This window comes from Gallinula chloropus (assembly GCF_964237585.1).
Source record: "Gallinula chloropus genome assembly, chromosome: 13".
NCBI classification, from domain to species: Eukaryota; Metazoa; Chordata; class Aves; order Gruiformes; family Rallidae; genus Gallinula; species Gallinula chloropus.
In genome coordinates, this window is record NC_140098.1 from 19285899 (window position 1) to 19302139 (window position 16241).

Sequence of the window (16241 nt, forward strand, 5' to 3'; positions counted from 1 at the left end):
TGTTGCACAGGTGACAGAAGTTAATCAGCTTTTGTCCTCAAATACACTCTAGACAATGCAAGCAATCTGACTAACCATCACCTCAACTTGCAAACACTTACACCCACATTGCTACAGTTTGCAGACATTATACTATACCAGCATCTGGTGTGGACTGGGCAAAACTTCTAGGAGACAAGAAAGGACATTTCAGCTTTTTTTCTTCTTTTCTTCTTCTTTCTCCTTTTTTTTTTTCCCCTTCCCAAATAAGGTGTTGCTCTCTCTCTGGAATGGCCCCTTTTAATTCTTTATTCCACCAAATGTTTCAGCATAGGAGTAAGCTCATCAAGATGTGCTAGCCTTGGGGAAGGGGCTTGCAGTGAGTGTAGAGGAAGAGGTGTGTGCAGGATTGCTTATTTACAGAAGGCTGTTGCTATATGGGTGATGCAGCAGGTACAGGCAAGGCCATATATTCTTTACTTCTGCTTTAGAGAAGGCTGTGGCATCAGGTAAGGTAGTGACCAAACTGGGAGCAGCTGAGGCTGCACTTGGGCAGAAGCTTGAAGGATGCCAAGGCCTTTGGGGAAAAGGAGAAGCCCTCATTTTCTCTGCTTAAAGCCAGCTCAGATAATTCACCCTAATGTGAGGGAAGGGGCCCCCAGGTTCCCCTATCCACTCGAAGAAATTTAATTTCACAGGTAGGGACTTGCAGAAATGCCAACCCTTATTGTGCACAGGAGGCTGACCGCAACCTGCCTCCAAAGAGCTTGCAGTAAGCTGGAGTTACCTGCAAAATAAATACAAATTAATAAATAAAGAGCCAAACCAAATTGTAATACATGACTGGAGGGTGTAGCTGTTACTCTGCAGTGTCATACTTCTGTACCTAAGTGTGGTGGGTTTTTTGATGGGAGGATGATATGGCTACTTCTGCCAGGTGAAAGCATGTCTTGGCTTTAACACCTATTCGACAGCTAACCAAATGTGTTGTGACTGCAGACAGGAAAAATCATGGAAGGCAAACTGTTAGCAATGTCATAAATTATAAGGGAGTGAAATAAGCTTCTATTAACAATGTGTCCTTCTATTTATTTGTTTATATTTCATACAGAAAATGTGATGCTGGACTGGGGATGGCTTAGGACAACCTTCTGGCATGAAGACAGCTACAAAGCACAAAATACAAAAAATGAACTCAGAAAGAAACAAGAAAAAACAGCGTTTTCTTGGCATCAACGAGAAGCTCTTTATTTTTCCTCAAGTTTTCTTTTCTAAAAAAACAAAAATTGGAACTAAGACATTTGCAGAAATGAGACAAACTTTCTCTTCAGGTGACAAGCATGTTGTTTTACTGAATTTAAATAGAAAGAAAAAAGAGAGATTTGGAATGGGATACAGTATCAGGAGAACTGAGAAACTGTGAACTTTCAAAGAAAAAAAAACCTACTTAAAACTGTGAACTGAGAAATGGATGAAAATACCATTTAAACCCCTGATTACACCCTGTGTGTTCTTAAGGAGACAACATCATCTTTGCTAACTCGACGGTATTTAGGGAATGGTTTACAACATATCTTTTATTATAATCTTTTAAGAAAAAAATACCAGAAATATTTAATTAGCTGTGACTTTACCATTTCTTTTCAGATGTCGTATTGCACTTTCCTTTCCTAGACAGCGCAGATGTCTTTGCAGCCAGCAGTCAAGGGCAGGAAAGATTTCTTTCCTTAATAATCTTTTTATTTGCCACACCCAATAAAATCCTTGTAGGGAAAAAGAATCAACACAACTACCATCTCCCGATCAATACCTAAAGCCTAACAGACAGTAATTATCAAAATAAAGAGGAAATCCCATATTGGGCTACGTACCTACCCATTAATCACCACAACAGAAAATATCTGCAGCATTGCTTTTCTAAAATAAGACAAAAGATGCCTCCTTGGGTTACACTTTGAACAGGCTATAATCAAAAGAAAGAGAACCAAGACTAAGTAAGCCCCAGGAAGCCGCATTGTCCCTTTAACCCACAGTATTCCCCATTTCCCATTAGTACTTAACATTTTTCACTATGTTGTGACTGCTATTATTTCATTTAACACTGGTTAATCTGTATCTGAGGTATATGGAAACCCTCTAGATGATAAGATTGGACAGGTTCCAGTGTTGGCAGTTTTTGAGCGTGCACACACTTGGTGTGTTTTGATCCTTCCAGGAGCTCCCTGTTATTTGGACTGCCTGCCAATTCGTTCTTGGATCAGCCTCTCGCTCAGCTCCCACAGGGCCGCGGCCGTCGCTTCGCCCTGTGCCTCCTGCGACGGCAGGCAGCGGCAGCAGTTGTTGAAGTACATCCCTCCCAGGCCCTCCAGCTCCGCAGCCGTGGCGCAGTAGACAGTTGTGGCAGCTCCTTGTTGCTGGAATTAAAGAAAAAAAAGAGAGAGAAAAACCTATATAAATATATAGAGATATTTTTTCACTGTAATTTTGACTGTGGTCCTTCGAAGCTGTGTTTCTGATGAAAGCACTGGTGAAAAGCATCGTGGCTGACAGGGTAACCTGGCTGGTGTCAAGGCTGAAACCCTGCTGAAGATGCTGCCTGCCTGCTGGCCACTTAATTACAAAATACCTTAGTGAGGATTTGTGGTTTTTCCCCTTTCTTTCTTTCTTTTCCTTTCCTCTTAGAGCAAAAGAAAAGAAAAAGGCGATCCCAAAACCCAGCCCTAATCTCAGGACTTTTGCTCCTTGGATCAGCATCAGGGAGAGCCTGGCCTGATACAGAGGGCAGGATCTGCCCAGGTGGTGTTTGAAACCACAGAAGTTGAGGCAGGTTTAAAAGCAGCACCTCAAAACCTCCCAGCTTCCCTTTGCGATGTGACAAACACGTACTGCACTTCTTGGGCACCCCCGCTTCCCAATCCTGACCAGCAGAGCAGGCTGATATATGTATTTTGTGTGTTTGGGGTTTTAAACCTCTTGTACAAAATTAACCTGGGCACTCCAATTAAGACCTATCATGTAAAGTGCAGTTGGGATTGGTGCCAAACCTGCCCATATATCTTTGATCAACAGCTTCACTGTGGCAGTTGTCACCGCTGCCTTGTAAGAATGTTTATCTGCTGCAGGCAGAGAGAGGGGTTCTGATTTTGCAGAGACATGAGTCTTTCCAGTGGGTTTTTTGTTCCATAACAACCATTTCTCATGTCTTATAATGCTTTAAGAAATGGAGCGGGTAGATGAAAGGCTTTTGTGGCTCAGGAGGTATTTTCTCTTTTCCTTTCTCTTTCTCTTTCCCTTTCCCTTTCTCTTTCCCTTTCTTCCCTTTTCCTTTCCTTTTCAATTTTCCTTTTCCTCTTTTTAATTTTTCATATCAAGTAACCTCATGGTTGAACAGAAAGAATGGGTTTCTACAAATTCCACTAACAGAAACCTGGAGACAGAGTGCTTAGGAGGACAAGCACCCCTGTACCAGTGATGTACCAGTGCCTGGCGCAGACTGTAAGCGCAGTGCCAGAATAGCTGTAAAGAAGGCAAGAAGCTAGTTGGCTTTTTAAACTATAATTACAAATAATAGGTGAGAGAGCATAGCAAGACACAACACTAATTTTAAAACCGATACAGTTTATCTAGCATCTTATGATTATTTATGTACATCTTAGTCCTTTCTGTGGTAACTAATTATGAGCTGATAGGAATCAGAATAAAGAGGCTGCCAAGTATGATTGAAAAAGTAAATGAAGAGAAATTAGATGTTGCCACATTAGGATAGTTTAACAGGCAAAGAGAATAGGCTTCAACCTCTTCTGATTTTCCTCCAGTTTTTTTCTGGCATTTCATTGTCACAAACCAGGAAACTCAGGGTGCTGTTAGGGGGGTCAGCCTGCAAGAGACCTCTACTTCACATTCTCATCCTTCAAGGGCAGCAAGCAGTCTAAAAAGCCCCAGTTCTCCTTAATTGAGGTGTCTCAATTTTGTAAGTACAAAGAAAGGCAGATTTGTTTGCAAGATGTGCATTTTTCTCCAAAGATGGGATTAAACTGATAATGACGACTCCACAGCTCAAAAGTGATTTCCCACCACAAGGTAAACCAAAACTGTCAGTATTAAGTATTTTGAAAGGCATATATTTATCAACAGACCAAAATATTTTTAAACTTAATATGATACATAGTAATCCTCTTATTAAACCGATATCTTTTTTAAAAGAGAAAGTTATCTTAAAGGCGGTAGCAGGAATGGAAGAGAGTTCTACTAAAAATAATATTACTAGAGAACAATAAAATCCCTATGCTCATTTGAACTATCCTATAAAGCTCCACAGCACAGGTATGATCACCGTTTTCAGCTGTTTAGAATGATTCAAAGTCCCTGAAGAGTATTATTAGTTTTTTGCAGGCAATTCAACTGGACTTTTATTAGAAAGGTAAAATTAAACTAAATTGCTCAATGCAGAGTGAGAGCCCTTAAGCTATTGCTGAAAAGCATCTGTCCAGCCAAGCTAAACTCGGGCTAACTCTAATAGAATTCAGCTAATTCATAAAATGGAAGTTTATCAGAGCAGTTTAAAATCCAACCCAAACAATCATTTATCTTTCCAAATGAGTCAAATTTGAAGACTTTTAAACAAAATTCTCATCAGGCAGAAAAGCGTCCCAACTGCAGCAGTGCTTTATACCTCAAACACTGACACAACCTAGACTCCAAAAGAAGAGAATAGTTTTCCCAGTTTGAGCATAGGATATTTACTTTAAGTGATAAAAGATTATGTGGCTGGAAGCCCAAAGCACTTTATCTTGAGATGCCTCCAGTGTTTCACTGAGGACTGGATAGAAGCAATGTGCCATTTGCTTTTTGGCTTTGTATATCTTCACTTCTTTCTAAAGGTTTCAGTCATGTTGGCTGTTTTGGAAGAAGAAAGTTCAATGGTACATGGAAAAGTACCATTCTCATTGCTTAAGAGAAATGCAGTTATGTTTATCCCTTTGTTGTCAGAGGGTAAAGCTTTAATATCTCAGAATAATGGAACTCATCAAGCCTAGGAGCCTCCTTCAGACAGCAAACTACAAAATAGAAGGTAAATCCCAGATTTCCAAAGCCATCTAGGCATCTACTTTCCTTTGCTGAATGTGAGCTAGTTGCATCAAGACATTTGAGGATCTAAGTGACTTGCCCGAGGACAGAGGGGGAATGAGTGTTACAGAATCACAGCAATGAAATCACACTTCGGGATGGGAGGGATGTCAGGAGGTCCCTAGCCCAACCTCCTGTCCAAAGCAGAGCACCTAGGAGCCCTGCATATGCCATGCTGAACGGGAATGATCTCAAAGGACAAGTCCCTCCTTTCCGCCTACAGATCAGATACCACAACCCTCTGGGAAGAGCCAGAGCTGCAGATATCTGCAGAAGGCCAGCCATGCCTTGCCAGGCTGAGAAACTGCTTAGTTTCTCAGCAAATATTGTTTATCCCTCATGAACACAGTCTTTTGAATGACATCTTTATATGTTGGGCCCTATGACAGTTTAATAACAAGTTTTAATTTTTTGCTCATCAGCTTTCCTGTTCACATATCATCAGTGTACGACAGCAGAGGATGTTAGGGAATCTAATTAGTAAACAATTCCATACTGATGATACAAGATGAAACATTCTTAAACCGATAAAAAGAGCACTTTAATCACTGTTGAATGACTTTCAATGCCAAGCGGTTTGTGCCATGTCAGAACATAATTTGAAGAAGATTAGAGTACTATATAAAAGAATTAATGTTAACAACTTCGTTAAAAAATGTCTTAAACAATGAGCTTGTCAGTTGTCACAGACTCTCCCTGATCTATTGTGATTAACACCCCCCCCCAACAATTTCAACTGATAAACAATGCTAAAAGCACTGGGCAACCCAAACATTTTTTTTCTCCATACCCCAGTCAGTTGTACAGGGTGCTAATCACCAGAGCTGGGGGTCAGCCTTCTTTAACCTGCAACAAAGGCAGCGGGTTGCAATGATGAATACACAGGATAAAGAATTTGTGAGGAGCCCAACTGAATCTTTAATCATGCCTCAATGCCATTTCCGATCCGGTCAAACATTTGAAAGCTGCTAGGCAAGCACCACGCTATCAATCTTCCTAGCGTACGTAAAATTACCCGGGAATCTTGTTTTGGATTAAGTTGAAGACTGTCTTAGTAATAAGGGTTCATCATTCTCTCCTGCAAATCATTTGTCAGTTTTGTAATACAATCTTCAACTGCAGCAGGGTGGGATTTATACAGCAGTAGCTGTTTATTTATAGTTGAAGCTCAAAGATCTAAATTATCCATCCTTCCAAAATCCTTTGTTGAGATGAAAATACTAAGTAGCTACTAGTTCATAGGCATTTATTTCATAACTGCTAGCTGTCAATTTGTACCTGATGGCACTGAATACAAATTAATATTGGATATCTTAACAGTAAAAGAAGAGGGGTTCTTGATATACAGTATACGGTAATACCCTCATTAATATATGCAATGCATCCGTTAGTATTCTAAGATACCATTTATGTTCCTGATAAGAAAACATATTAGACAGTTAATGTTTCGTTTTTGGCTTTGTCTACTTTCAAATGCATGTTTATTTTCTAAAATTAGATTCCTGTTCTGAAGCAGGTTTGCATATAAATAATAGAAACAATGCCATAACTTATCTGTATACTTATCAGCTACAAATGAAAAAGATCCACTCTGAACTCTATTAAGGGCACAAATTAAACATTGCCTGCCAGGGAGACGGGATCAGCTTCTTTGAAAAGGAGGTTTTTATTTTCTTATGAAAAATTAAGGATAAAGGCCCGTTATCTTGGTAGCCTGAGGTTAAGTTTAGCACAGTGCATTTTAAAAGATGGCCAGTGGAAAGAGGTGAATTCACAATGACATGAGAGGTGACTATTTGTGACAAAGCCCAGATTCAAAGCTAGCAGCTCAAATGAAATAAAAAGGTAAGTGCTTCCTTAAAACTCTTCAGGCTTTTCCTGTTATTCGTCTCAGGGCTATTAGACAAAGCCAACGCATCCCTAGCACGGGAATACCAGATCCACACAACCATGCTGTGAACGTACCACTTACAGTGGAAAAAGCTCATTGCACAGCAGTGTGGAAATGAGGTCATATGAACATATTCCAGATCGTAAAGCCAATGGGGTCTTCCTTACCTTCTTTGTGCCTCCGTAAAGCACCCCCAAAGAGTTTGAATCTGTTCTGCTAGAGAGGGAAAAGCTCTCTACCAGCTAGTTTCAGCAGTGGTCATTTCTTGATTTGATGTGAAACAAAATCTCTTTGGAATAACAAACAAAATGATATGGAGCCTATTCCTAACAATGCTTAATTCCAAATTGCCCAAATCAAACCCTAAATGTACAGCTGTAATTTTATATTCCTTGAGCCACGTCTTCACCTGGCGTAGATTAGCCCACGTCCATTGCCTTCTCAGAGGCCCCATGGGTTGGCCCTTGCTGAGGACCAGCTCAGTTGCCTGTTGCAAGCTCGGTATCCATGCTACAGCAGGACACGCTGCCTGGGCACACACCCAGCCAGCTGGCTGAGCTGGGCACAGGCTGCCCGCAGCGGGCTGGAGAGCCACTGCTCCAGATTGTGGCTCAGCAGCCATGCTTTGGCTGACCTCCCAGGAAAAACCTGCCCTCAGTGTGTTTGCTCCTTCTGGGATTGCTAGCAATCCCCAGCTGGGATTTTCATACAGAACCTTCTCAAAATACACTCATTCCTTTCTCCACAGTGTTAAAATGATTCATTAGATTACTCGAATTGGGATTTTTTCCCATCAAGCCCAATTCTTTACCACATACATAGAGGGTGATGACTTCTTCTGCCAAATGGTGGGAAGTCTAAAATCCATATATCCTCATTCAACATTCAGGATTTTCTTGAAATGCTTTTAGGAGCAGTCTTAAGAGCTGTGTGGTGGTATGAGCTATGGCTGAGGCCAGCCATAGCCAAGAGACCTGCTTCTCCATGTCAGGCATTGTTTTGCTCCATTTCCTACCAGGGTACCCTCGAGCTGAGAGGGATAGTCACTTTTTGTGTAACGCAGCAAACACATTTTAGTCTCATGTGTGAGGTGGCAGGAGAACTGTTCGGCTCCTGCTGCAGTCCTCTTACTCAGAGGAATCCCTGATGCACAGTTATCTTTGGAGTAACACTCAGAATACGTATGCATTAGTGTCCTGCAAAAAACCTGTATTCCCTGACTGCTTTTGCAGCAAGGAAACATGAAACTGAGACCTGCCTTTGCTAGTGTGGGTGAGTATAATAAACTGAAATCATGTCTGCAGCTAAAAATATAAAACTATGGAGCTGCCAAATATGATCTATGAAACAAATCGGGCTTGGTTGACTTCAGGTCCCATCTCCACCCAAGTGCCAGCAGGAAAACGTGACCTGAGCTGACTCTCTAATTGCAGTCTTTTCAAAGGTCTCACTGAACCACATCTAAACCAGAGATTCTCAACCACCTCCCCTTCCCCCATCACCACATTTAAACCAGGAAAGCATCTCTTAGAAGATAATACAACGGATAAACCGAAATCTGTAGGGTCTGCTTTTTTTTCCTCTGATGTATTCCTTTTTCAATTAATTCCCAACTACAAAGACTCAAAACTCCATCAGCTTCTCTACTTGCAAAGCATAGTTGGTTTCAAGCTGTAACTTTGCTTAGCGTCATTAAGACCTTTACACATTTCCAGTATTCTTTACATACATTATAGAAGATAAGTGTGCTATGTTCTTTGAGTAAAGGAAACTGCAGTAGCTCACGAAAGAGGATTTGTTTTCAGCTGCTGAGGCATTAAGACCTAGTGATTATTTCAACTATTCAGTATATGCAGCTATATTTAACTTACATTCTGGGTTTTAACTTTGCAAAAGAAAATGTGTCCATTGTAATAAATGTATTTTGATAATGCACCGTGTTGTTCGTGTTATGCAACACCCATATGTTCTCAATTGCGGCAACGATAGTACTCGAAAACTTCCAACCTCCAACATCCAGTGTCAAACAGATTGTCTGCAATCATTCCACAGGGGAAAAAAAAGTACAGTACAGGACGTCAAGTCAGGAGAACTAGGTTGGTTTTCTCTTTTTGACTTTTTACTTCCCAAGTGAACTTGGACAAGGCACTTAGACTCTACGTACCTCACTTTTCCCATCTGTAAAATGGGGAGAGTACTGTTATTTACCCACCTCGCAGGGGTGTTGTGAGGACTAATTCAGATTTATAGAGTGCTTTCACACTTGTTGAACAGCACTGTGTAAGTATAAGGTGTTATATTATAAACTGTTGTTAAAATGCTTAGAAGGCTGGCAAAATAGCTGACAAAAATGTAATTATGTTTTACAATCATGGATCTATTTCTCTATTGTATAAACCTAATTCTTTAACCCATGAAGCTGTTTGCTACACTAGACCCTATTCCAGTCTCTTCACTCTCACCCGTGCCCTCTTTTTGTCCCTCTCACAAAGAACTTGGTAAAACTCTTTATTAGCCAAAACACCACTGAGTTTTTAAAAAATGGATACTTTGGAGGGAACCAGTCCCTGAAAGGCTGATGCATGGGTTCATCTCTCCTACCCCTCTGCATATGCAAGAAGGAGTAGGGTGGGATTCAGCTGCCTAACAGGGGTCTAGCATCTGAGCCGCCTTAGGATACACTGCGCTCTCTACAGCTGTCCTCCAGAAGGACACATATTTCCCATGGGTCTGGTATTGTATTTGCCAGCCCCTCACAGATATCTCAGATAAAACTGTGTGATGCTTAGGGCAGCACCAGACACCTCTGCCCCTGGAAGAGAGCTGGTTCCCGTAGGCGGCACCGTATTCTTTCCTTTTCCCAGTGTCTCAAAAAAGCCCACAAGCATTTTCTGAAAATTGTTTCAAGCCTGACACAGAGACATCCTAAGCTTCAAAATCTCTTATGGAACATATGGCTTTACCTTGCCCAACCAGCATTTCATCGCCAGGCGCAGCAGCACATGCCGCAGGCTGCTCGCCCTGGCCTTCTACCCACATCACATTGCCACACAGATCGCTTCTGCCTTTTCCTCTCCTGCCAGCTGAACTCCAATTCACACCTGATTTACACTTTTAAGACATCACTGCTCCACTGAAGTGGCAGTTTTGAGCACGGCATGCAAATTGCTGCGATCCAGTACTGCTTCCCTGTTCTTCTCCTAGGCTGATGTGGAGCAGTGGTGCGACAGCTCTCGCTCCTGCTCGTGTCTAGATTTGGGAAAAAATCCCTGAGGAAAATTGTAGATCTACATGTCAGAGCGTAAAGAGGTGAGGGTGCAATCAGGCTGACCATATTACATTGCTGTCCATCGCTTGTCCCCTGCTCTGTGTGCCAACACTGGCCAGCAGATTGAGAAGCAGAGAGCATGCAAGAGAGTCTTTGGGCATCGCAGCAGCACTGTGAGGAGCTGCTCATACCTGAAAGTCTCTCTCTCCCTCACTTGCTGAGATCACACAACGTGCTTTTATACAATCACAAGTCCTATCATGACTGGTGGGCCACTGTCAAAGATGGAAATCCTCCTGAAGCACACATCCTGCCGGGCATGGGCAATTTGAAGAGTTGGACAAACAGGTTGCTGGCAATAAACATATCCTGCCAAAAGACAGATTAGATATGCTGCTGCAACTAAATCATCAGAATGGGGCTGGCTGGTGTTTGGGCATACATAGATGAGAATTCATTGAAATCACTTCTATTATTAACTTATACTGACTTGAAATGTTTTATGTTTTTGCTGTACCTAACTTTAATTATATATACACTTTATATAAATGTATGTATACATACAGTACTGTATATGCTGTATATATTTATATAGCTTTTTAATGCTATTACTAGTCAAAATTTAGACTTTTCATATGCAGTATTACAAAGAATGTCATCACAATACTGACATTAGGCTTCCTCCATTGCACAGGTAATTTTTTAGACTGACTTTCATTTCAGACACGAGCGGAACCCCTCCACACCCAACACAATGCTTTGTAAGCAAGTGACCTTTTGGGACAACTATTTAACAAGCTGTTTGTTTAGGTTTTAAAGGTAAAGACTGGTTTTTTTCATCTGTTGATACACACACACACACGTGCACAGACACACACAGACACACACACAGTAATGCAATGCATTAAAAAAACACAGGGTGTTATGATGGGGACGTATCATGGTAAGAAATTAACTACTAACACTGTCTTCCAGAAACTAATTAAGGGAATGTATTTTGCAATAATACAGATCTAGCAAACAGGCCTCTAAAGTCTAGGCTTAGAGCTGTAAGCCAGGCACTTCTCTATTATGTATGTGTGATTTTCATAGATAGCCTGCTGTAAAGTGTGCCCTGTTAGTGCATCTTTCAGGCTCAAAGACACTGGCCTTGTTAATATTTCATTTAGTACATACTGTAGAGTCTCATTTATATTACTTCTATAATTAATGGTGATAGCTTAGGCACTGCCTTTACAAGGAGAGATCCCTGTATGTTGGTCGATGGATAATGAGAAACAATAGATATTTCATTCACCAGCAGCTTGTTGCTAGTTAGTAGGAAATTATCGTGTGTACTGTTGCTTTAATTGCCAGGGTAAATAATGCTGCCGCTGTGTTAGTGAACATTTTAAAGCACTCGATGCAAATAGACTAGAAACAAAACACAAAAAAAAAAATTACCTTTATTATGCTATACCTTAGCATAGGGAGTTAAAAAGGTATGTCTTAAAACATTTGCGTTCTATCATGCAAATATATCTTAATATGCATGTGCTGACTATTCAACTACTGTATTTTAGGAAATACAATTATGCTGCCTTTCTCTTCTCCTATGTAGACTGTAAATAACTGTAGATCTTTCTCTTGTTTTCCTATGTAAATATATGTAAATACTAACAAGCTATGCATGCTGATATTCTAGGCAATTTCAGGTACTTTTATAATCTGAAGGCATGTACTTGAACTGGTTTGTTAAAAAAAAAATCAACTCTCTCAAATCCTTTAAAGCTCATTAGAAATTAAAGATTTCTTACTAGACTGGTTCCTTCAATCTTGGTTGCTTTTTTGGTTTATTGTGTTCCCCTGCTTTGTCAACGCAGTCTCCCAAGACCCAACACCAGGGATGTGAACTCCAGCACCATGGAGTCCCATCTCAGGATGCGATTCACTCCTGGACTGAGGATGTGAACCATTTAGATTCAACACTGTCCCTGTTTGTAAACCTTAACAGACCCTCAGAGAGGGGGGAAGTCTATCCCCTTTGCTCTGACCTTTCCCTCTGTCTAATGATGTTTTCTGCTTCATTTTCTCACCCCATAATCCATCAAGTAAGGATCTAATACCACTAGTAGTAGGACTGGGTTTGAGGGCAGATGCCGTTGCAGCCAAGAGCAGTCCCCATGCCTTTGGCCATGTCTTTGCTCGTGGGCTGTGCTGCAGTCTGGCTGATACTCAGACATGCTCCTCTGTTCGAACACACTCTTTATGTTTCTCTTCTAGCAGGCTTATGATTTTGACAGACTGTGAAAATAATTTGATAAATAGCTTGATAAATTTCCCCATCTCTTCAGTGCTGTAGCAGTTTGTGGGAGCCTTTCAATTGAAGGAGTGTGAACAAAAATGAAATTACCTAGGCTTATAAATCAAGTCACCCCCTGCATACAAATTTGGAGGTAAGGTTTCAATTTAGCTCTCTTCTTCCTTCTTTTTTTTTTTTTTTCTTCTTGTAATAAATGACGTTTCCTATGAGGAAAACAGTAAGAAGAAAAAAGAGATGGATTTATCCCCCAGTATGGCAAGGGGAGGGGAAAAAACCCCTCCCCTCTGCATTATCTATGGAAACTAAATGCAATGACAACTTTTTAATCGGAAGAAAAGAGCTTTCATGTCTGAAGATGCTTTTTTTCAGAGTAGACGTATAAGAATAAACACATTAATTGACAGGATCTTCATGACTTTTTAAGTTCCTCAAACTTAGTTCAGTGTCTGGGGAAGATCTCTTTCCAGTCCTTGAAGACTCTTTTAAGATGAATGTTTAAAAAGCTGAGCTGACACGGGCATTATGTTCAAGTGCAAGCTGTACTATTCTTTAATAGAGGGCGTAGAAATGGTTCATAGGATTATTATCTTTCTACAGACAAAACCCATTACCTTCACACTAGGAGGGAAAAGCTAGTTTTTAACTTATATAAAACGGAATCAATTATCAATATCTTTGCATGGTTTCCCGGCTCTGCTGGAGATCAGTCGCAGAGCTAAACGCACAGAGCCATTTGGCAAAAGGGGTCCTTCCTGTGCCGGGCTTCTTGTTACACCTTTCATTTAATAAAATCACATCTGCAGAAGGAAAAATAAGTAGCGACGATTTGTATGCAGGGCTTCCACCCTGAATGTCACAGGAGGAGACAGGAATCGCATTTGCAGACTGATCGCCTGGCTACTGTTACTTTAGACTTCTTCCCAGTAAAAAGTGAACAAGTGAATAAAAATCAGCCACCGATGCAAAGTCAAATGCAGTGGCAAACAGCAGTACAGGTCAGAGCATCCATACAGCCTGCTGTCTTCGGTGTGGAAGAAAAGCACTCCTTCAGCAACCTACGCCACATACTCCTTATCATCCAGCCTCTGAACAGTCCTTTTGTTGGCTTTACCAGTGGCTTTTCCCAGATGATTATGTTTCCAGTGAGAAAAAGAAAGCCGGAAGGTTAGTGGTGGCTTTTCATGGTGAAAAAATCCACATATGACACATAGTTCTTAAACGACTACAAATAAAAGTCATATGCCTTTCAGTGGCACAAGTCTAACCTACTCCAACTCCGTGTGCCTGAGCAGAGAGATCAATAAGTGCATTAGCCATCCTTACAAAACCATATCCCCAGCTACTTTACGAGTACGTGCAAACTCAGATGCACATATAGGTGCAGTATGAGCAATGTATATAAAACATAACACTCTAGAAGTTGGTAATGGTGTTTGGGAAGGAAATGTTCATTATTACACTCTTATCTGTTTAGCCCATTCACGAGATCTGCTTCTACAAAGCGCATAATGATAAATGGCACATTTGCAAATTATCTTCCGAGTGCTGATGAGAAATCAGCAACCTGCGAGTTAGCGTGACTTTGAATGAGTACACTCCACTGCAAGTCTTGTTTGCCGAGATGCCTGCCAAATGAGTGCATTAGTATATTAGGAATCTAATAAATTGACTAACAAGCATTTGATGAAAAATAGCTGCACCATCCGTTACAGTTATCATCACAGCCAACAAGGCTACTGGGGTTGGGATTTTGAAGGCACCAGCTGTTGATTAAAGAGATGTGGCTCCACTGTGCCATGCTCTCAGTAGCATCTCCCTGCTAGCCGTGCACCCCAACAAACCTCCAGTGAGACATGGGACCTTCTTTACTTAAACTTCTCTCTGCTTCTTCATGACACCTACAAGGATTTAAACTGTTGCGGGCTTAGCCTAATTATTTCCCTTTCCACTGTGGAAAGTAGGATGCTGGGATGCTGGAGAAAACTCTTCTGACAATCCAGCACTGAATGAGTTTCTCTGCCTGGGGAGGAGCTGGAGGAGACACTTGCTGTTGTACAGCTCAGCACTGTTCAAACATCTGAGACTGCTTTCACGTTCACAACTTGTAAACTTTAAGCCTTTTAATTATCATCACAAACATGAGGCTAAAGGACCGAGAAGACTTTGGCTGTATTCACGTTCAGCAGATAGGCACTGTGTTATTTAATGTCATGCAATCAAATTAGTTTCAGGAGTGGCTCAGAGTCCTAATTCTAGCTGGGGTTCCTAGTGGAAAAATTAAAAGTCAGGAAATGAATCTTCACACAGCACTTCACCTGCATGGTTCCCTTTTTGCTGGATATTTAAGAAGCCTGATTCCTTTTATGAGAAAAACCAAGGAGTCCCTCTCATGCAAACATCCTCCCTGCCTGGGAAGGCGCCAGCACCCGACATGTTCAAACCCGTGGGACCTGCAAGCCCAAAGCAGGGTAATTAAAAGCTCAGGGTTAAGCGTGTCCAGAGCCCCGTGGGAAGGTTTGGCCGCTCTCCCCAGCAAGTCCCACACAGCCCACCCGCTGCACTGTGGGTGCTCATCCCTCCTCCCACTGGCGCCGGGGAGAGGATGGCACACAGCAGATCGCAGCTATGCTCTGTCTTGGCAAAGCCCATGTGAGTAAACTATGTCTTTTCAGGCTAATTAATTCTAGTAAGAGCAATACCCCCTTGCATTCAAGTTTCAGAACTCTTCTGCGTGCTGCTTAATTTGTTTAAAGTAGAGAGGAACCCAATTCATTATAAATGCCCATTTATCGTCTGCCAACAAATCAAAGCGAACACTTTAAAACTACGCACGCGTAAGAAAAGCTCCTTCTGTACCTTCCCAAATTGCATTTCTGCTTTTACCTGAGACATTTGCAAGATCCCCCAACTCTGTCAACAGTCGCTCTCCAGTTTTGTTTAGCTTATCATCAACAGACTCTGCTTTTGTGAGTGGACAAGTCATTTGAGTGTGCACCACAGTTATAATGGCCTGACTGACAGCTCAGCCAGATAAACACGAGAGAATAACAGACGTAGGAACAATCTGGGTATTCATTTTGTCCGTTCAACCGGGTTGAAAGGATTTGCCAGCCAAGGGCACAACACTTCAGGCTAATTTGCTCAGCCAAAGCACTGCCAGAGTGTAAGGCTGCAAGCAGATGACTGATGTTGGGGAGACCGGCGTCCCCTGATGAGGTACTTATTATTCACCTCTGCCTCACGGGAAATGAAAGCACTATTTATTCAAAGCATCCATTTGAAAGAGGAAAACATATAGAAATGAACTTTGTTACAAAACTTGAACCCTTCTCACTGCTTCCCTGCTCTGCATTAATTCCAGCTTCTTGTTCTCATCCATGTTACCCTGCATACAGCAGCATTTATCTTTTATTGCTGCTTCTTTCCCCAATATATCTACTCCTCCTTTCCTTCTCACATACTTTCCCTCGCCTTGTCCCCCATGCTTTGCAGTTTTGGTCCTATATTGGACATCAGGTACCTTTTCTCTGCTGTTCATCTTCGCAAACCTGAAAACCTAAAGTCTATTTTCACAGTGTCTGGTGTAGAAGAGGGAGCTCAGGATATCCCAGTTGTCCCACACACTAAATGCACCCTGCAATCTTTTGGCTGATATCAGCCCTGTACCGTGATGG

The 16241-nt window shown here is 41.5% G+C and overlaps 1 protein-coding gene across 1 annotated transcript in view; it reads right to left on the reverse strand.

Annotated features, from left to right (window-relative positions):
• Positions 1-1133: 1133 nt before the first annotated feature.
• WWOX (WW domain containing oxidoreductase) overlaps positions 1134-16241 on the reverse strand; it is a 511261-nt gene continuing 496153 nt past the window's right edge. Inside the window, exon 9 of the mRNA XM_084270013.1 lies at positions 1134-2393. Within this exon, the coding sequence (XP_084126139.1) occupies positions 2205-2393 (189 nt within the window). The 3' untranslated portion in view covers positions 1134-2204. The remainder of the gene's footprint in view (positions 2394-16241) is intronic.